Source organism: Sus scrofa, chromosome 2 (genome assembly GCF_054392235.1).
Source record: "Sus scrofa isolate SSC_HxYL_T2T_F1_AM1 chromosome 2, Sscrofa_HxYL_maternal_Yorkshire_Landrace_v2.0, whole genome shotgun sequence".
Lineage (NCBI taxonomy): Eukaryota > Metazoa > Chordata > Mammalia > Artiodactyla > Suidae > Sus > Sus scrofa.
In genome coordinates, this window is record NC_139384.1 from 140,784,614 (window position 1) to 140,806,777 (window position 22,164).

Here is a 22,164-nt window from a genome sequence, read left to right on the forward strand (position 1 = left end):
TCTTTGGGGTTAGACTCTAAGGAAAAAAGGGACACACATTTCCACACCAAAACCTGTAAAAGAATAATAAAATAGGGAAAGAAAGGTTCCTTCTCCCCTAACATGTGTAACTTTTTATTTACACAAATAGTTTTAATCAGTTTATATGAGTTTACATAATCCCTTCTTGATCTAGCAGTTCTTTTTGATTTGAACATTTTGTATTTTAATGTAGATTATTCTAGAATTCAATTTTCTAATTTTAATTTGGAAAATGCTTTGGGAATAAGAGACCAAGTGACACATATATAATTTTAAATGTACTTAGACTTCCCCTTCCATGAATGCCAGCGGCAACTTTGCAGTGTAGTTTGAGTTTTCTGTGTGCTGAATTTCAGAAGCAATCAATGAGGAGGTGACCAAATTCTACTTTTTCTTTTTTCTTTTTTCCTGTCATCCCTGTAAGAGAGGTTAAAGCCTTCACAGGGCCACGCATCAAATGCAAAGCAAGAAGAGATACCAAGTTAGCATTAAAATTTTTACAATAAAGGAGAACAAACAGCCTCCTTCTTTTTCTTGGTAGTTTGACTCACTGCTTACAGCAGTTTTCAGCTTTACAGACTAAACATTTCTAATTGGGAAATAGATGGTTTGAGTCTGAGATGGTGACTCAGGATATAAACTCTCCAATTTGGGGTAATTGTTTGTGAGTAGATGGCAGATTACTGCTGACTGGCCCTTGTTTTTGTCTTTGAGGAAAGAATGAATGTTAATATACATATTTCACACTTCGTTGAAACAAAATACTTATCCCGACATAGATAAGGCAATGAGGCATAGAGATACTTGCCATGCTTATTTGTTATGACCAGATATATGAAAGGTTCCCTTTTTTGATGGATGAAGAAAACATTACAGTATATTACATGTCTTCAGCTGTGAAATGGGGACAATAAAACACCTACTTAGGAAAGTTACTGTGAGGATTAAATAGATAATTCACATAAAAGTTTCGGCACTGTGCCTGGCACACAGTAATCATTCAGAAAATGTTAGCTGTTATTGTTTAATCATTATCTCCATCATTACTTTTTATTTATTCCTATTAAGTGAAATAGCTTCTTTGATTATATAATGTTAAGCTTCAGATTTTACAGCTTCATGATGGTTAGCCTGTGAGAAATATTAGTAGTTCGAATTAATTTATAAGCCATATTTTGGCTACTTGTTTGTGCTTTATATGTTGGAATTATTTCATGATGATTGAAATCTCCTTTTTAAAGATTTCACATCCTTTCATAGTGGCTTATATCATCTTTTAATTATCCTACAAATTCATGACATTTATTCCTTATTCCAAATCAAACATTTTTTGTTTTAGTGTTTGTGGAGTTAGATAACTTGTCATGATATACTTAATATACTTGTCCTTACAAACAATCTTGATTTTAAAGAATTTACTAGTTCTTCATTTAATCTATTCTCTGGAATTTGAAGGATAAACTATTTCCTAAGGTTAGGTTTTTGCCAGTATTGTAGTTTATTATTTGTTTTACGATAAACTTACCTTTTAAAACCACAGGGTTATTATTAGATAAAATTGGTTCCCAGATACTAAAACCTGGTAACTCCTGGAGTGGAAAGTTAGTATAACTTTTCATATGAATTTTATCCACTATCATTTAAATTCTTCAAACTATACACTACCAAAGGAATTATTTTGCAACTGTGTATTACTACATTGATTTCTAACAACATTGTATCAATTTACCCTCCCAACAACAGTGTATCAGAGGATCTGTCTTTCTATGCCTTTGTGAGAATTGATATCATTGCTTAAGAAAATCTTTCCCAATTTAATGGGTAAAAAAAAAAATAGTTTTTCATTGGTTTGTACTTCTTCAAGGATTAGTAGAGTTAAACATTTAAAAAATAAGTTCATTGGCTACTTGTATTATGTCTTTATAAAGTAGTTGCATATTTTATACATTTTTGCTTTTTAGTGTTTATTATTATTGATTTATAGAAGATAATTCTATAATGAAGATAATTAACTTTTTTCCTAAAAAAAAAAGAAAAAGAAAGAAAGTTAATATAATGTTTCAAAATGCCAGCTCTCACCCAGGGAATAACTGCTTTGGTCCCATAATCTGGCCAATTATTACTAGTGTCACTAGTTTACTAACAGGCAAACTGGTGCTTATTTTCTTTTAATTAGTAAATGAATCAGCTCTTTCTCATCCTATGTCCATTTTTATAATTACTGTGTAAAATCATTTTATACGGTATGACATTAAGCTTTTCCTCCTTGCTAAGTGCCATGTTGCCAGAGGTGAAGAGACAGGTATAGTTTCTAGGATCATGTGTTACAACTGTGTCATGTCTGAGCTGACCAGGACCTGGTTCAGTAAATGCCTGCAGGTGACTTCATTTGAATACCTCTCTGCGGGACCCTCAAGTTTGATGTATCTAAAACTGAACTAAAGCCTCCCTCCCCCATCTGCCTCCCCTGCCTCCCAGGAGGGGGGCTCCTATGCTTCTGTCTCAATGAGGGGTCACCCTCCAACCAAGGGGCTGTACCAGGAGTCCCTCTTCTCTCTTACTGCCCCATCCAGTCACCAAGTCCTATCCATTTCACCTCATGAACAACTCCCAGATTCACTCAATTTCCTGAAACCCCAGTGTTACTTCCTTATTGCACCCAGAGTCACATCTCCCCTGGCGTCTCTCTACTTGTCTCCCCCTGCAGCTATTGATCTTTCTAGCTCTCTGTAATCCTCTGATGAGGTTCACATACTCTGAATTGTCTTATAAAACCCATGGTGAACGAGCTTAGTAAGTGTGCCTGAGCCTCACCTCCATTCCCTCAGCCTGAAACATTCTCCTCCCTCTTCTTCTCTCTCCTTTGTAGGCCTAACTCTTTTTCAGATATGCTTCTATTTGTTTTTCTTTTTTTTTCTTTTTTTTTTTTTTAAAAAAACTTCTTGGCAGTGCCTGGGGCATATGGCAGTTCCTGGGCCAGGGATGGAACCCTCCCCACGGCAGCATCCTTAGCCACAGTAGTGACAATGCTGGATCCTTAGCCCACTGCACCACCAGGGAACTCCCTGTTTTTCTTTTTTAGTCTTTATTCCTAGCAATAATACCAGGTTCTTTTTTTTTTTTAATTACTCAATGAATTTTATTATGTTTATAGTTTTACAATGATCCTCACAACCCAATTTTATAGCATTTCCAGTCCAAACCCCCGCCCCCCAACCTGTCTCATTTGGAAACCATAAGTTTTCAAGGCCTGTGAGTCAGCATCTGTTCTGAAAACAAGTTCATTGAATACCAGGTTCTTTTTTCCTAACACTGACCTCTGAACACCTATATACTTTTCTCTATACATCTATACAGAAACCAATAGAAAACAGCTGGTTTTGTTTCTGTTCAGCAGATGAGACAGGAGCAGTAAATGTAAGAAATGTAGGTCATACTTATTAAATTATAAAGATCTTAATGGGCAGAGCAGGAACTGGATCTGTGTTTCATGTCCAGTGTCTGCATGGTGCCTAGGATAGAGTAGGCATTCAGTGGCCATTGACTGAATTATTGAATGAATCTCAGTTAAGCCTGAGGTGCCTCTCTCTTGAGTCAATGGAACTTCGGTTTCATCATTTATCCTCTAAGACAAATGAGGCCAGATTCCTCTGTGGGCCCTCTTCTTTCCGAAGGGAAATATACCTGGTGAGAGAATCTGGGAGCCTGTGCAGCTCTGAGTTGTTGAGGGAGATTCCTTTAATGTTGGCTGGCCATGGACGAGGAGAGCTTTTAGTGCCATAACAGTTAAGGATGGTGTGTGGCATTTTAGCCACTTACAAAATGGTGGCCATCCCGCCAACCTAAGAGGTATCTCTCTCTCCTGGACCATGAAAGCTGGTGAGCCATCTATTTAAATCCACAACTCGTTATGCACATTTCAGCCCTAGTGATGACTGGTACTGAATCATTGCTGTACTGAAAAGAATTCTGTTTGGGCCATTTTAATGCATCTCTAATTTGGATTTTTTTTTTTCCTTGTAGGTTGTTCTTCAGAAACAATGGTTATTTCTTTGAACTCATGCCTGGGCTTTATCTGTTTATTGTTATGCCACTGGATCAGGACAGCATCGTCCCTGAACCTCGAAGACCCTAATGTGTGCAGCCATTGGGAAAGGTAACAATTTTGAAAGTAGTCTGAGAAATAATCTCTCATAGAGTCCTTTATCTACTATTTTTCCTCAGTCTCATATATAAAGTTAAAATTACAATGATAAGATTGTAAAATTAATTTTATGTAAAAATCGTTAGTTATATGTAATACTGAGATAGTATGATTTACCTTGGTCTTAGAGAATATGTATTGTAAAAAAAAAAAAACAACTTGATATACTGAGTCTTAGACAGGTGCAATTGTAAGTCCAGGGAAAACATTCCTAGCTCCATTAAAATGATCTCTCTAAGGTCTTCTCCCTGCTCTCTATCAATTTGCAATAATTTGGTGGAGCTGGACTTATGCATGGGAACCGATGAGAGAGCAGTGGAACACTCTCTCATTGGCAGATGTGGAATAATGTCCCAGAGTGTTGAAATGTATGCCATAAAAGGTTGTGCAGGAGGTGGCCTGAAAGGAAGACATGATTTCTGGACAAACTGACAGGACTGCATGGAGGTAGTGTCCCCTGAGATGTCCTTAAAGACTGAATAAGACCAATGGATGACAGTAATTGGGAGGGGTTCTACCATGGAAGGCGGTTTGGAACCAGTGCCATGCAGACCTCAAAGGGCTGTGTCCACTAAGACTAGAGTCAGTACGATATAGGAGGAGGGTAAGACTGAATAGATGATATGAAAGCAGAGGATGTAGTGTTCAGGTCTGTGTGATCTGCAGTAGGAAATGGAGAGGAGGTACAAAATGATAGGTCCCTTTTAGAACACAGCCCAAACCAGCTAGTGCTATTACAGTGCAGTTAGACGCTGTTTACTCTGTTCTCCAGTGCTACTTGCATTCCTAAGAAAGTTTGTATCTTTATCTTTTTTTTTTTTTCTGTCTTTTTAGGGCTGAGCCCACAGCATATGGAGGTTCCCAGGCTAGGAGTTGAGTCAGAGCTGCAGCTGCCAGCCTACGCCACAGCCACAGCGACACAAGATCTGAGCCACATCTGCTCCCTACACCACAGCTCATGGCAACGCTGAATCTTTAACCCAATGAGTGAGGCCAGGGATTGAACCCACGTCCTCATGGATACTAGTTGGGTTCATTAACCACTGAGCCATGATGGGAACTCCATCTTTAATATTAACATTGCAGTTGCAGGGTTTTCAAACCATAAAAGTTATCAAGTACTGGAAAGTAGTATGTATTTTTAGTGACTGTAAATGATGACATCAAACTTTTGGTCTTTTTTCCTATCACTGTTGACACCATGATGAGTCCACAACAGGGTATGCATTCTAACTCCTATTGTCACCCATTAGCAGGATGCACAAAGCTCAGGGGCTTTTGGGCACTGCAGCTGTGTTATTCTGTGGGCACCCTGGTTCCTCACTCACAGTGTTAATTTTCAGTGAGGGCTCACCCTTATCGCCAGTGGCAGTGTCACAGTCAGGGTAACAAGCACATGTTTTCCTCATTGCTCAATAGAGTTAGTTATTATTATGAAACTTTGAGCTGTAGAGGAAATATGTATGTGCAATAAAGTTCTATATACTTGTGGTACTAATAACATTATATAGAATTTAAGGGGAGGGAACTTCTATTAATTATCTTTGTAATTTTCACAGAACTTCCCATAAAACATGTAGCAAAGTACGTAATACATATTACTAAAGTAATAAAAATGAATCAACGAATACATGAATGCATACATGTCAAATTTAGAAATGAGAGAATCCATTGGTGGGTGAACTTGGAGGATGATAGCTTTGGACTGGCAGGAAAAATCAAATTAGCAAAGATGCTGTGAAATAAGAATCAAGAGATTCTGGTGATCCATTAACTATAGGATATGAAAGAGGCAAAAAAGGCTGAGATTTTGAACCTGTTTTGTGCCAGAGTGGAGGTGTCATCAGACATAGGGAAAAACAAGAGGAAGACAGATGATTTGATAGGGAAGAGAAGAGTGTGGTTTTGTCCTGTTGTGTGGATGGGATCTCCTTGAAATATGGGCCTGCAAGTGTTTGGGATTGTAGACTTGGGAGCTTCTAGAATGATGAGATGTGAAGAGGTGAGCTCTCTGAGGGAAAGGCTATAAAGAGAACGGAAGCCAGGACTTCAAGTAATCCAGCCCCCACTCCAATGTACACATTTTGTCCCGATTTCTTGCTTAATATGTAACCAAACTTACCAATGCATAATTGCATTGTTTTGTTGACCATTGATAATTCCCAGTGCCCAAAACATGGCCTTGCATGTGTCATGTGCGCAGTGAATAATTTGTTCATGAGTATGTTCACCTTCTAATAGGAATGAGATGACCATGACCATCAGTGCTGGGGAATTCCCATCGTGGCGCAGTGGTTAACGAATCCGACTAGGAACCATGAGGTTGCGGGTTCGGTCCCTGGCCTTGCTCAGTGGGTTAAGGATCCGGTGTTGCCGTGAGCTGTGGTGAAGGTTGCAGATGTGGCTCAGATCCTGAGTTGTTGTGGCTCTGGCGTAGGCAGGCAGCTACAGCTCTGATTAGGCCCCTAGCCTGGGAACCTCCATATGCCATGGGAGCAGCCCAAGAAATGGCAAAAAGACAAAAAAAAATAATAATAATAGGAATGAGATGATCATGACCATCAGTAGGGTGGAGAGGGAGGAGAGACAGAGAAGGGGCACTTTAACCTCTACACCTAATATCATTCCACTGTTGCACAAGTGATTAGAGCAACCGCTAAAATACTCACTAATAGGAAGGGAAATTGAGTGTGGAAAAATAGAAAAATGATGGAGTTTTTTTTTTCTTTCTATATTTCTTCTATGAACTGCTAAGAAGAAAAATTGACAGTCATCTTACTGATAAATGTTCTATTATAAGGCTAGATGATGATTCTTTGAAGAACGTTTTTTTAAAAGTGGAATTGTTTTGGCAAGAATGAAGAAAGGGGAATAAATTAAAATGATCAAATAAAGGTGCAGGTGACAAGTTCTCCTGTATTTTCAAAAACTGAAATGAGCTTGACTTGAAACAAGGAGAGGAAGATTAGCTTCAAGGACAAAATTCCTGGTAGTGGGGCTGAGTGGTGCTCATTGTAGGCTTTTCTTATTCTAAAACCCACCTGTCACCAGTGGTTCCGAGCCATGGAATCACTTGCAGCCTTGCTTCTCAGAGTGTGGGCTGTGGAGCTACAAATGGCCAGAATATCAGCTGGGAGTTTGTTGGAAATGCAGACTCTCAGGTCCCTCCCCAGACCTACTAAGTAATTTATTTTCAAATCAAAGTATGCCTCATTTTAATGCTGCAGTTATGATTCTTAGGAGTTGTGCATGAAGCGAAATTAAGGAAAATGAAATCATTTGAAATATGTAGGGGATGCTTAGTATTAAAGGAATTAGGCACAGCATCCTTTCGGAAAATGAGTAACTCCGTGAATCACCTGTCTCTTCTCCCCATCCTTTTCCCCTGTGGTGTGAGTTGAAGCCTTTCCATCTACAGGGTTTCTTCTAAAGAAGGCACAAATGAAGGGAGGCCGTTCTCTGCCCCAACCCCTCGGCGGTGGGACACAGGCGTGGTAGTCATTGTAGCTGCAGTCCTGAAGTGAGCAGAGATGAGAAATGATCATTATTATCATATCTGATTAAAGCAGCAAGATAATTTAGGCAGATCAAATGCAATTAACCACTTTGGAATGTGTTCAAGTGATGATGGCTTTCCCCATCCCACCCCACCCCTGTTCTTTGACCTTAAATTAAATCTTGCTGGGGTTCCTCCCCAAATAATACTTAATAGGTTAAAATCACAGTGATGATATGTTTTCAGTGTGTTTGAGAAGATTAAACAAACAAGGAGGAGATAAAGAGTTTTGCATGTTGATGCTAAAAATAATGTGGAATTGAGATCGGATTCCTTTAATACCACAGTTTGCCCCTCACTGGCTGCTTTAGAAGCTTTCACTGTTTTTTTAACACCTGATAAGGAACAGAGGTACAGGATGGTGTCTGGGGGTCTTAGTGTAAGCGCTGGCTTTAGACTGACCACTAGTATCCAGAGCGTGATGAAAATGGGAATGGACTAGAAAATCAAGACGATTCCTTCTCGTTCTGTGATTTTAAGAGCAGCTGCAGATGAACGTAGAGGTGAGGACTTTTAAAAAGGTGCCAATCAAGTTCTAACAGCCCAGGTATTGGCCAAAAGAAGCAGCGCTAAGGATGCTCAGGACCAGCACAGGCACACAGCTTCCAGGAAGCAGCCGCTTCAGAAGTGACGACAGCTTAATTGTCTAACAATAGGAAGGTATTGAGCAAGGATTTGGCAGTCATAATTTGAAGACTATTTACTAACATGGAAAAATGCTTATGATATACTCCTAAATTTAAAAATTATGTTTAAAATTATGAATATAGTGTGAGTTTAAACATATGAAAACAAAAAAGCGAAACTAAAACTAAAAATGAAGAGTTTCCAGGAACTGGAGAATGCAGCAAAATGCTGTGGGTGGTTAGGTAAGAGTTATGCGCTTTTCCCTCTCTCTCCTGAAAAATTTGTTTCCACCTTTTCTAGTGTGATTATAATGTCATTAAAAATGAAAAATAAAAAGATTGAGAGTAAAAAGAATGTGTAAAAAAAACAGAAAAAAAAAAAGAAATTTGGGTTGAAAAGGCTTAGAACCCTTCTTCCATAAACTTAAGTGGAAGCCTCAGGAGCTGATCCATGTGAAGAGTAATTTATATTCAGTTTGTTCTTCATTGAGTTTTAGGCTCTGAATAATTCTAATGAGAAGTATCAATACTGAAGAGAAATGCTTAACCATAGTGAACTGTATACATTTCTCCATTAAAGTGAGAGCACGTTATTTTTAGCATTTATGTGCTGGCCTCTCTTGAGAGCACTTTGAAGGCAGGGATTGCATAGAATTTATTCAATAAACATTTGTTGAATTGGAATCCTTTTATAGAGAAGAGCTTCTTTATATCCCGAAAGCAGACAAGCATCCTGCACATGTATGCTATTGGTGAGCAGCACATGTCCAGAAGAGGATATCATGGACTTTGACATCTCCTCTTATTTAAGCAAACTTCCAGGCTAATAGAAATGAGTGAAAACCCTTTGTATGCTTGCTTGTGCTGTCAGCTCCCGCATCACATCCAATGGCGTGGTGTTTGGCCAGCATCCTAGTGGATAACCCTTTGCTCTCCAGGGCATTCGGAATTTACCACCACAGCATGGCCTGTGACATTTTATGGGAATGCCACATCAGGTCTAGTTCCAACACAGTAATTTAGTTCCGCTAAATTGGTACTGGAGAGCCTGGTAGATGACAGTTTTTCACCCAAGTGGCGTTAATCTAGAGTGGTTTCTTTTTCACTCCTATAGCTCACATGGAAAGTTGTTCTGTTTTGCTCCTGGGTAATGTAGGACCGCCTACATGGCAGTTCCACCCACAGAGGACGTTCATTTGCTTTGCTCTCCACTAGGAAGGGGATGGAGAAATAATGCAGCTGGCTTCGAGAGTCAGTTCTGTACAAGAACTGCTGGAGGAAAAAGAAGTGGCGAGAATTTGCATCAACCTAAACCTCAGGACACTTTTTTGGGTCTGAAGAAAATATGAATAGCTTCCTGTGACCTTTCATTCCAAGAACATTTAAATTTTAACAGAGGCCTCTTGCTTCAGCCAGAAGGACTTATATCAGAGATGTAGGCAATGGCATACCTGATGCTTGTTTGAACCTGTTCTTGCAGGTATTGTCTGTTGGAGTCCAAGTAATCTTTGCAATGTATGTAGGAAATGCAGCATGCCAACTGGAAAGGAATCTGCAAGAACATTTCTGACTTCCTTGTTTTAAGATGTGCTAAAACCCAGGGAAGCGAGGTTATCAGCTGAGGATAAGCAGGGTCATCAGTTGTTCAGGGTCACATCAGGGTTATACCCGTTTTCTAATCCAGTCATTTTTTGTCTTCACAAGGACCTATTGCATCTGCCCAAGATTTGGAGAGGAGCCCTAAATTTACCTAAAAATCAAGTCGTAGTGTCCCAAAGACTCAAATACACGAAGTATGAGTAGTATGATTAGTTTTTGGTTGTCTCATGATGACTGAGCAAGATCACCTGGAGAAAGAACTCCCACTGTGAAGCCAGCACTGCTCAGCTTTTCAAATCAGAAGTCTCTGCTCTGCGTCTGCCTGAGCTTTTTCTGCTGACAATTTTAACCTCATTCCTTCCCTACCTTCTGTAGCTGATAGTTCCTATTAATGAACTTGGGCTGTTGATCTACAGCAAGTGAGTCCATGATTGTGGCCCATTTTTTCTTGTGGTTAGTGTGGCCTAAAGATTTTAGTGGAAATCTTTAAGTGACAGTATAAGAAAATAAAAGCAGTTGTTTTGAAAAGAGGAGTCTCCAGATTTTCCTGTGGGCAAGAAATCCAGGCCTTGAGCATATAATAGACCACTTTGAAATGAAGAGGTATGGGATTGAACATTGAATGTTCTTTCTGTTTCATGGATGTTTTTCATCCTCATTCTTAGGCCCATAGGATCACGAGCTTTACACTAACAAGAAGCTGTTAGGGAAAATATATGGGAAAACAGACTGTTTTAAGTAGCAGCAGGTTGTTTGTGTGATTATGTCAGGCTAATTGTCTTAGCCATATGGTTAGAATTGGGTTTAAAGGTTTCTTTGTAGCTTTTATGTGGAGATTGTATATATTCTTCCATTGCCTGAGAAGTAGGGCGGGCACATGAAAGAAAATAGAATATTCTAAGTTCTAACCAGAGAAATACACTGTTTCTGATTTTCCAGAGTCTGTAACAACATATAGTCAAGTTGTCTCTTTGCTGATAACCCTTATTATTTGCATGAGGCCTGGCTTGAAAATTTTGTGTGAAAGGTCTTGATATCCCTGGACCCTGGCGGAGAGGATGGAATTAAATACAGGAAAATATGTGGTGATATGTTTTTAAATTTAGGAGGATCAGAGTTCCTGGTGAATAATAAATGAGATTTGGGGGGCACTTATGGCATGAACTCTTGTCTTTTATTACTTTTTTTCATTTTTGCCCCCCTCCCCATGGCATATGGCGTTCCTGGGCCAGGGATCAGATCGGAGCCACTGTTGTAAACTAAGCCACAGATGTGGCAACGCCTGATCCTTAACCCACTATGTCAGGCCAGGGATCGAACCTGCATCCCAGTGCTAAAGAGATGCTGCCAATCCAGTTGTGCCATAGGGAGGACTCCTGTCTTTTAAATGTATTAATAATATTGGATCTTTTAGGGTTCTAGTTCAAAGAGAAACCTGTAGAAACATGGCGATTCTCTGTTAAAAGTCAGTGTGGAGTTGAAGGGGGAGATAATATAGCCTGTGATTGTGTTTTGGTACAAGATTTATCAGTAATGTAAGAAAGAGAAATACTGATTCCTCTCTCTCCTCTTCTTTTCAGCTACTCTGTGACTGTGCAAGAGTCATACCCACATCCCTTTGATCAAATTTACTACACCAGCTGCACTGACATTCTGAACTGGTTTAAATGCACGCGGCACAGGTAACGCAGCCTCAGATGTATTTATGAATTTGGCTAACTGGGAAGGAGTCTGAGACTATGAGGTATTAAACACTTGAGAAGGTGCTTCCTTTCATCTAGTGAGTAGATATTGAGTGCTTGCTATTGTCATAGACTTGTTCCAAATTCCAGGAGTTACGGAAGAAAAAAAAAAAAGGCCTGTGTCCTTCAGGAACTTACACAGAAAATGTCTACTGACTACCATTATTTGATTAGCAAGAATTCCCCCGGCTGATGGGCATAACTGGGGGAGACACTCTTAAATATGGATATCACCAGAGATCAAGAAACTCACATCCTAGCATATGTTTCTGCCCGAACCCCTAACTCGGTTTAGGCTAACTGAAATTTGCCCTAAACTTAAGCAAAATAAGTGACTTTTTTTTTTTTCTAGAAATATGAAAACAGAAACTAAAAACATCATATTAAATGATAATGTTAATATGGAAGGAAACTGTGGTACCTTGAATTCATTAGTGAAATACTTGTAGGTGTCTGGGTCACAGGTGGAGTGTGGCATCAGCTGATTAATGCTGCACTAAATGATGTCATGCTCATTGTCATTTCTTCAGACAAGTTTTCCTTGACCGCTCTGTCTTAAACCAGCTTTCCCTTCCTGTCACAATCTATTCCCTTACTTGAGCTTTATTTTTTTTTTTCATAGAATTTAATTGCTATCGGCTAATGTGTGTCTTAAATTCTGCAGGTCTTCCTGAGTAGAACGTAAATTTCCTTGAGGGCAAGAGCTTTATGTTCTTTCATTCCCTGTGAGCTCTTTCCCCAGACCCTAGAATAGTGTCTGGAATATAGTAAGTGCTCAATAAACAAGTGCAATAGAAATAAATCAGTAAGTGAAGGAAGCTTGAGTTAAATGTAAGGGACTTGGTCTACTAGCATTCTATTTTATACTGGAGTCAGATTGCTCTCTCATATATTTTTAAAGAATTTCCCTGAATTCTTCTCCTCAAACTTACATAAATAAATGATGGATGATTAGATAGGTATCATATATGGAATTAATCAATACCGTATGAGATATCTCAAGATAAGTGATAAAACTTGTGATTCCTCAAAAGAAAGTGTAGTTTGACTTAAACGGGCAATTGATATATTCTTAGAAAATCGGTGAGTCAGCATAATATTGGTCAAAACGTATATCCCGTATTTCTTCTTAATTATTTTGGAAGACTTTGCTTCTTATACTTTTATTATGTGTACTAGCTTTTTGCATTAAAATAGAAATGCTTGATCTAATCAAATTGCAGGTCAAAAGAAGTAACAATGTGATTTTTCCCTCCATATAGAATCAGTTATCGGACAGCCTATCGGCATGGAGAAAAAACTATGTATAGGCGCAAGTCCCAGTGTTGTCCTGGATTTTATGAGAGCAGGGAAATGTGTGTCCGTAAGTAAGAATTGCATTGCTTGGAGGTTCATTTATTTTTCCCAGTGTCAGTTTGCATCTGTTAATGGCAGCCCAGTTGGAGGCCTGCAGAGATGGGGCATCCTGCTTGGATCAGTCCCTTTCATTCACTGCCACTTGCTTGGCCTGTGTAAGGAGGGAAGCATTAACTCTGTCCCTCTGTCCCTTCAAAAATCTCCCGATGAATGTCACTTGAGGAGAAAGCAGATGTTATAGCAAGATGATTCAAGGTCAGATGCTGCAGTGTTGGTTACAATCCTTTAATAAATGTCTATTTGGAATTGGTCATTAGACTTAGGCCACAGAAGAGAACAGAGATATAACCTTCCTGCAGCCACTGACCGGAGTCCCAAGTCAACTTCTCAGAGGCCAGCATGTTTGGTACACAGAATGATAGACTTATTAGAAGTAGAAGGAACTTCCACAATGAGAAATGACTAAGTCTGGGTGACAGAGTAGACCCTTTAAAAATTTTTTTTTAAATTGAAGTATAGTTGATTTGCAATGTTGTGTTAATTTCTCCTGTACAGCAAAGTGATTCAGATATGTATATAGATATGTGTGTGTGTGTGTGTGTATGTACATTTTTTTAAAAAAATATTCTTTTCCATTATGTTTTACCACAGGATATTGAGTATAGTTCCCTATGCCATGCAATAGGACCTTGTTGTTTATCCGTTCTGTATGTAATACTGTGGATCTGCCAACCCCAAACTCCCACCCCACCCCTCCCCCACTCTTGTCCCCCTTGGCAGCTACACCTGTTCTCTATGTCTGTGCATCTATTTCTTTTTCATAGATAGGTTCATTTATGTTATATTTTAGGTTCCACATATAAGTGATAGCATATGTTATTTGTCTTTATCTGACTTCGCTTAGTATGATAATCTCTACATGTTGCTGCAAGTTACATTATTTCATTCTTTTTCTTGTTTTTTCAGGGCCGCACCTGTGGCAAATGGAAGTTCTCAGGCTAGAGGTCGAATTGGAGCTGCAGCTGCTGGCCAATGTTACAGTCACAGATCCGAGCCAATGCTGGATTCTTAACCCACTAAGCACGGCCAGGGATTGAACCGCATCCTTACAGATACTAGCCGGGTTCTTAACCCACTAGGCCACAATGGGAATGTCTTCATTCTTTTTGATGGCTGAGTAATATTCATATATATGTGTGTGTTTGTGTGTATATATATATACACCGCATCTTCTTTATCCATTTATCTGTCAGTGGACACTTAGATTGTTTCCATGTCTTGGCTATTGTGAATAGTGCTGCATTGAACATTATGGTGCATACATCTTTTTGAATTATGGTTTTCTCTGGGTGTATGCCTAGGAGTGGGTTTGCTGGATCATATGGCAACTCTATTTTTAGCTTTTTGAAGACCCTTCATACTACACAAACTTACATGCCACCAACAGTGCAGGGGGGTTCTCTTTTCTCCACACCCTCTCCAGCATTTGTTATTTATAGACTTTTTTTTTTTTTTTTTGGTCTTTCTGTCTTTTCTAGGCCCGCACGCGTGGCATATGGAGATTCCCAGGCTAGGGGTCAAATCGGAGCTGTAGCCACCAGCCTACACCAGAGCCACAGCAACACCAGATTCAAGCCACATCTGTGACCTACACTACAGCTCATGGCAACGCCGGATCCTTAACCCACCGAGCGAGGCCAGGGATCAAACCTGCAGCCTCATGTTTCCTAGTTAGATCCGTTAACCACTGAGCCACGATGGGAACTCCTATTTGTAGACTTTTTAATTGTGGCCATTCTGACTGTGTGTGAGGTGGTACCTCATTGTAGTTTTGATTTGCATTTTTCTAGTAATTAGTGATGTTGAGCATCTTTTCATGTGCCTGTTGACCATCGCTATGTCTTCAAAGTAGACTTCTTTTCATTGTCATTTCTATCTTCCCTCCCCATCTCACCAATTAATTTTGAGATGTCTTGAGAGAAATTTGGCATTTTATGATACACTTTAGGAAATCCTAGAATATCATGTGGGATACAGTTTTCAATTGGGCTTTCTTACTAGTGTGTTTAGGACATTTAAAAGAGAGATTTCTTCTGATTTATTGAACATTTTGGCTCAACACAAAGCTAGAGGGACATCTTTGCTTTTTGAGCTGAGACACTGGTGTTGAGTAGCACAGAGAGAGACAAAGTTCTGCTCTAACCTGGAGGCAGTAGGAATGATTGGACACATCTGGACTTAAGACTCGTAGAGCTGCGTGTAGCACTGCCTAGGCCACCACTCAGCTGAGGAGCCTTGGGTAAGCCATTTATAACTGAGACTAATTTGTTCTTGAGTAGAGAGGGGGCTTGGATCAGTGTATGTGTCATCTTCCTTCCAACCCCTGGAATCTATTCTTTACATAGAATAGACAAGGGTGATTTTTCAAATTTGATTCAAAGCCAAGGCTATCTATAATACTAAATATTTGGTGAAGAGATATTGGAAAATATAACCTGGGAAAAAGAAAGAAAATGAAAATATATTGTGAAGATCTTTCCTGGTCAGTAAATGCACTTCCATAATAGTTCACAAATGTCAGTATGTGATTACATTATAGATGTTTATTTAGCCACTCTCAACTATTGGATATTTACCTGATTTCCAAGTTTGAACTATTATGGACTGCCTTAGAAGACATCATTGTGGTTAAATCCTTTTCTTTCTTTTTTAAAAAATTTATTTTTCTTATTATAGATGATTTACAATGTTGGACCTATTTCTACTATACAGCAGAGTTACTCAGTCAAACATATATATAAATTCCCTTTCTTATGTTGTCTTCCATCATGGGCAATCTCAAGAGACTGGGTATAGTTCTCTGTGCTACAGAGTAGGACCTCATTGCTTATCCATTCTAAATTTAATAGTTTGCATCTACTATCCCCAAACTTGCAATCCATCCCACCCTCTCCCACATCCCACTTGGCAACCACAAATCTTTTTTCTATGTCTGTGAGTCTGTTTCTGTTTTGTAAAGAGATTTATCTGTGCCATATTTTAGGTTCCACATATAAGTGATATCATAGGGTATTTGTTTTTCTCTTTTTGACTTCTCTTAGTATGAGAATGTCTAGTTTCATCCATGTTGCTGCAAATGGCATTATTTCCTTCTTTTTTTATGGCCGAATAGTATTCCATTGTATAGATGTACCATATCTTCTTAATCTATTCATCTGTTGAAGGACAGTTAGGTTGTTTCCATGTCTTGGCTATTGTGAATTGTGCTGCTGTGAAAATATGGGTGCCTGTATCTTTTTGAATTGTAGTTTTGTCTGGATATGTGTCCAGGAGTGGGATTGCTGAATCATATGGTAGTTTTATGTTCAGTTTTCTTAGGAACCTCTATACTGTTCTCCCTAGTGGTTATATAAGTTTGCTTTCCCACCAACAGTGTAGGAGAGTTCCCTTTTCCCCACACCCTCTTCAGCATTTGTTATTTGTAGACTTACTTTTTCTTTTATTATTGCTATTAATGCATAATTGATTTACAGTGTCATTTGGATTAAATCTTTGTTCATATCTATAATTAATAGGTGGAAATAAATTCCTAGAAGTAGATTTTCTGGGTCAGAGGCATTAACATATTTTTTAACATGTTTGGTGTGTTTTCAGTTTATACCCTCACCAGCAATATAGAATGTCTTTTTTTTTGCTTATACCCTGTGCCCATTTTCCCTTCGCTATTTTTCCTAATTTGCAAATGTTTGATTAGTAATAATATTGAACAAGAAAAATTACATGTTTATAATTAAACACCTTAGAGAATAATCATGAGCTGATCTCTGTGACCTAGGCTGATGGGAAATTTTAAAGGAAAGCCCTGAATACACACAGGGTGGAGAGGAGAAAGGCCTGGCTGGTTGGGCTGGACACTTTAGAGGCTTCAGTGTGACATTATCTTGGTGCCCTAGCCAGGGTTCAAACTCACACACACTTAAAAACTTAAAACACAGTTGTCTCAGCACACTAAGAAAATAGTTCTGTCTTCTAGGATTCACTTCTGTTAACTCAGGTCATAGGAATCATATATAAAGCCGGATGCTCATTGATTAAGTTGCTCAGAACCTAGAGAGGTGCTTATGCAGTTTTTTGGCCATACCTTCTCTCCTTGGAGGTCCAGCATGTGGGAAGCTAGATTTTATTAGCAGCTGATGTAGGGAGTGTGGATCTGAGCAAGGTCAGTGAGAGAATTTCAGTGCATTGTGGTTTCAGTTCCACAGCACAGCACCTCTTTCATTTTATTCAATAGTGCAGGCTGTCTCAGCAAGCAAGGCAATCCCACAGCGCTGTCATACTTGGTAAAAATCCTTATGTCATATCATGGTATAGAGAAGTTTTCCTTGATCTCACACCAGACACATTTCAAGATGTCCTTCTCACTGCTTGGATGGACATTTCTAAGCATTTGCCTCTCAAATTCTCCTTTTCTGAGCCTTCTTGGATGACCAACTACCCCTGGAGACTGAAACATTTTTCCTTTAGATGTATTAATTTATTTGCTCAGCTTACTGTCTAGTCTCAGAGGCCCGGATCTCTTTAAGGGTATTTTGCATCTCTCCCTCTGATGTCTAGATTTCATAGCTTAACCCTAGAGGACAATCAAGCTTCCCTTACCTCCTGGTTCGTGGGGATGCCTCCGGTAAATCTTCTGTGCTCTCAAGCTGGCTCTAGTGAGGCACCCTTGTGGATAGAGAAGGAAGAGGGAACACATAATTCTTGGTCTGCTTTCATAATCTTTTTTCAACTAGGTTTTGCTGCCAGGCACCTAGCTTAGTCACCATTTTTAACTGTTTCTAGCAAGTTTTCAAAGAAATTGAAACATTGGAATTGGTTATAATTTTAGTTTAATTTTTGGTAGTCAGTGTACCTAGAAGCAAAGAAAAGGAGGTTTCATGTAACTACCTGTATTAGAAAAATAGGTAGCTGGAGAGCAAGTCAAACTTACTAATAAGGTGGAATCTTAAATTCTCTTAAAAGTGTTTTTTGTTTTGTTTTGTTTTTTGGTTTCTTTGTTTATTTTTTCTTTTTAGGGCTGTACCCACAGCAGTACAGTTCCCAGGCTAGGGGTCGAATCAGAGCTACCGCTGCTGGCCACAGCCACAGCAACGCGGGATCCGAGCTGCGTCTGCAACCTACACCACAGCTCACAGCAACGCCGGATCGTTAACCCACTGAGCAAGGCCAGGGATTGAACCCCATCCTCATGGATCCTAGTCGAGTTTGTTAATCGCTGAGCCATGACAGGAACTCCAGATGTTCTAATGTATTTGTAAAATTTTAACTTTAAAATGATAGTTCTAATCAACTATTTCACTACACATTTAAAAATGAAATTAGAAGACTGAATCTTAGTGTAATAGACCACATTCTTTTAAATATTATAATTACCTTCTCAAAATGAAAATTTTAAACACTATAGATTTTGATTCTCTTATGTATTTCTATATTAAATTCAAAATTTTGGAGTTCCTGTTGTGGCTCAGTGGGTTAAGAACCCAACATAGTGTCCATGAAGATGTGGATTTGACCCCTGGCCTTGCTCAGTGGGTTAAAGATCCAGCGTTGTCACAAGCTCTCACATAGGTCGCAGATGCGGTTTGGATTCCGTGTTGCTGTGGCATAGGCCTGTAGCTGCATCTCCCATTCAACCCCTGACCTGGGAACTTCCATGTGCCATGGGCGTGGCCATAAAAAGAAAAAAAAATATTCGCAATGCTGACAGATAGTTACCCCCTAAGCAAATGATTATATCAGTTCATGTTTTTCGGTTTATTTTAAACTATTTTGATGATCTCTTTTCAGTTTGCTAAAATTATTTAGTCAGTTAATTATAATAAAGAATACATAACATTAAATTTGCCAGCTTAATCATTTTTAAGTGTACAGTTCAGCAGTGTTGAGTGTATTCACACTGTTGCAACAGATCCCTAGAGCTTGTCATTCTTGAGCACTGAGATTCTATACCCATTAAAACCCAATTTCATACCCCCTACCTCCAGCTCTTGGAGACCACATTTTTACTTCTACTTTCTACTTCTGGAATTTTGACTCCTTCACATACTTCCTATGAATGGAATCATATAGCCTCTGTCCTTTGATGATGGTTTTATTTCACTCAGTGTGACGTCCTTGAGCTTCGGCTATGTTGTAGCCTGTGACAAGGTTTCCTGTTTGTTTTAAGACTACCTAATATTCCTTCGTATTGTTTTCTGAAAATTTTTAAATACCAGAGAACATGTTACCTGATTAACTGCCTTGACTGAACATTCCGAGGCCTTTGTCTGTTCTAGATGTTATATCCTGTATTCCTTAGATCTAAGACCTATGATTTACAAGCCAGGCCATGTGATAGTCCTAGTTTCAAGTTGATTTCATCCCTCGACCCAGTTAGCTATACCAAGTGATTCACTTTTGTGTATTTTTAGTCATTAAGGTATATACATGTATTTTTGGCTTAACTTTAACTACCATGGTTATTGCTACAGTTATGTATCCATATAGTTCTTATCTTTTATGACTGCACGTCTCTTGCAGTATTGGTATCTGGTTGCAAATCTCATGGCTGTGTTTGAATGTGAAATTATAACCCTAAGGTCATCTTGTCCATCCTCTTCCATCTTGCCTTGGTGCTGGTCCCATGTATAGTCTGAAGTCCCAAGTGGCAGTTGTATGGACTTAATTTCTTACACAAGATCAGCAAGCCCCAGACACTTCCCATTTTCCATCTTTTCAACCCCACACCGCAAGATTTCGTATAGTTCTCTAGTTTAGAATTTTGATTTTGTTCCTAAAATGAAGGGATACATAACACAAATTAGCTTAAATGTAGTGTATTTGAAGATTATCTGTTAACATGTATTTTCATCCTTACTGTTTTGCCTACCTCATTTAAATTTCCTTCCTTCCTTCCTCCATTCCTTCCTTCCTTCCCTCCTTTCTTCCTGCCTACCTACTTACCTGTTCTAATACTGAACACTTAAATGATACACACTGCAGCCCCTAAACTATTTTGTGTCTCTTTTCACATGTGAACGATTCCTAAGACAAATGTAGTGGGATTTCTGGGACAAAGAATATACATATAGTATCAAAGTTTGGCTGTGAGATCAAAGTTGATTTCCTTCTCACCTGAATCCAGAGGTTGGTAAACCAATAGGGAACGCAGGCAATTTCCACCTTTCTTCTCTACCATCTCTAGAGTGCAGCCTTCATTTCCATGCCATTATTGATCTCCCCAGATCAGTCTAGAACCCAAGCAATGAATGGAAGAGGCAGGAGAAAGAGGCATATGCCAATGCCAGCTGTTTCCTGAGGGGAGTTCCTAGTTGTGATCACATTCCATTTCTACTTTGGCTAGAACTTAGTCACATGACCTTGCTAAGCTACAAGGGCATCTTTGTTCTGTGTGGTCAGGGGCCCAGGAAAAATATATTTCTGTAGGAAGGGAATAATGGATATTGGGAGACAGGTGCAATCTAGGCTACATTTTAAGACTTTTTGATACAAACTGCCAAATTGCTGTCCACACAGATTGTAACCATGTGTATGTCCACAAGGAGTATATGAGGGTGCCCTCTTCCCCATATCCTCACTAGCATTAGGTAATAGTATTGCTTTAAGCTGTTGGGTGACAAAATTGATCTCATGCTTTCATTTGTACTTCCTCAGTTATTAGTGATGCTCTTAAGAAATACGTATTTGTTAGCCACTTGTATTTTGGTTTCAAGGGGGATAAAGTGAAACTGTCTTGTTTTTTGAAGCGCCACAGAAATGCTGGTTAGAAACAACAGGTGGCAGTAGAGAGAGAAATGGGATGATTTCCGGGCTAGTAAAGGAGACAGTTTGAGACGGACTTGAACAGCAAATGTCAGGAGTCAAACCAGCAGAAAGCCCAGGCCCTTCAGAGCCCCTTACCCTCATCACCGTCACTGGGATCCATTCTCTCCTCCAAAGTCCACAGGCCCCTCTCCCCCATGGCCTCGACTGACTGCAGCTTGATTGGTTTGGAGCCAGGGCAGCCCCTTGTCTTCTCCCCACCCCTGCACCGGGAGCACTGAGGAGAGAGGCATGATCCCTACCACTGCCCTGTGGGGGGTGGTGGGTGGAGCGGGGAGAGCTCTAGGTGGCCCTGGACAGTGACGTGAATTTGCTGGTCCATGGAAAGAAGATAAGACCCAGACTTGTGATCTTTGCAGTCCTGTACTTGAGGATTTGAGGCTGCCCTTGGCATCTAACCATTATTTACAGCATTAGAACTTTAGGACGATGTGTTTGGAGGCACACACAATTGATTTCCAAACACATCTTTCGAACCTGCTCTTTTAGCAAGTGGGAATTGCCTGTAAAGTTGGTTTCATGGGACTAGGAAAAGCTCACAGGACAAATGCTTCAGAGTGGGAAGCTGCCAACTTTCCCTCCATGGGAAGGCTTGGCTAATGCTGCAATGTGGCTAGCAATACACTCTTCCTCCGATGTCCTTGACCGATGGCAGCGAAAGCAGATCACTGGAAGCAGAACCATGAATGGACAAGGGCATGGCCTGGGGTCCCTTCTCCAGGGCAGCTCCCATCCTTTTCCCCAGATGCCCATATTCTCCTGCTGGATACTGCTACAGAGAAAGGGACTGTTCTGATGAATGTTTCCTGGGTGGTGGGCTTGACTCTGTTACCCTATTTTTGTTAAATGGTGGAGGTCAAATGCTAAGTTCAAATGAAAGCTGTAATGGGTGCATTGTGGGCAGTGTGGCTTGCATGGAAGACATGGGAAGAGGTTGGGGGTTGGGTCACTTCTCTGTTGCCTTGTAGGGCAGTTCTAGCAGTAGAGGATCGGTTCCCATGGATATGCCCTGGCTGTCTTTGGCACTCATTAAGAGAACTTTGGAACCGTAAATAAGAAGGCTTCACTCCCACACACTGGACTGTATATGATTTCCTGTGCTTAGCAGAGACGAGTGTGACAATCAATTACCATAGCACTGAATGAATATTCACAGCTGATTTTTAACTTGGCCAATTTTGT

General features: G+C 39.7%; 1 protein-coding gene across 8 annotated transcripts in view; it reads left to right on the top strand.

Annotated features, from left to right (window-relative positions):
• The window catches only part of MEGF10 (multiple EGF like domains 10), a 174,152-nt gene that overhangs the window by 36,080 nt on the left and 115,908 nt on the right, over positions 1-22,164 (top strand). For all 8 annotated transcript variants that reach the window (XM_021084704.2, XM_085014442.1, XM_085014441.1 and 5 more), the window contains exons 2-4: positions 4,045-4,177; positions 11,587-11,688; positions 13,011-13,111. In XM_021084704.2, coding sequence (XP_020940363.2) covers positions 4,045-4,177; positions 11,587-11,688; positions 13,011-13,111 — 336 coding nt within the window. The remainder of the gene's footprint in view (positions 1-4,044; positions 4,178-11,586; positions 11,689-13,010; positions 13,112-22,164) is intronic.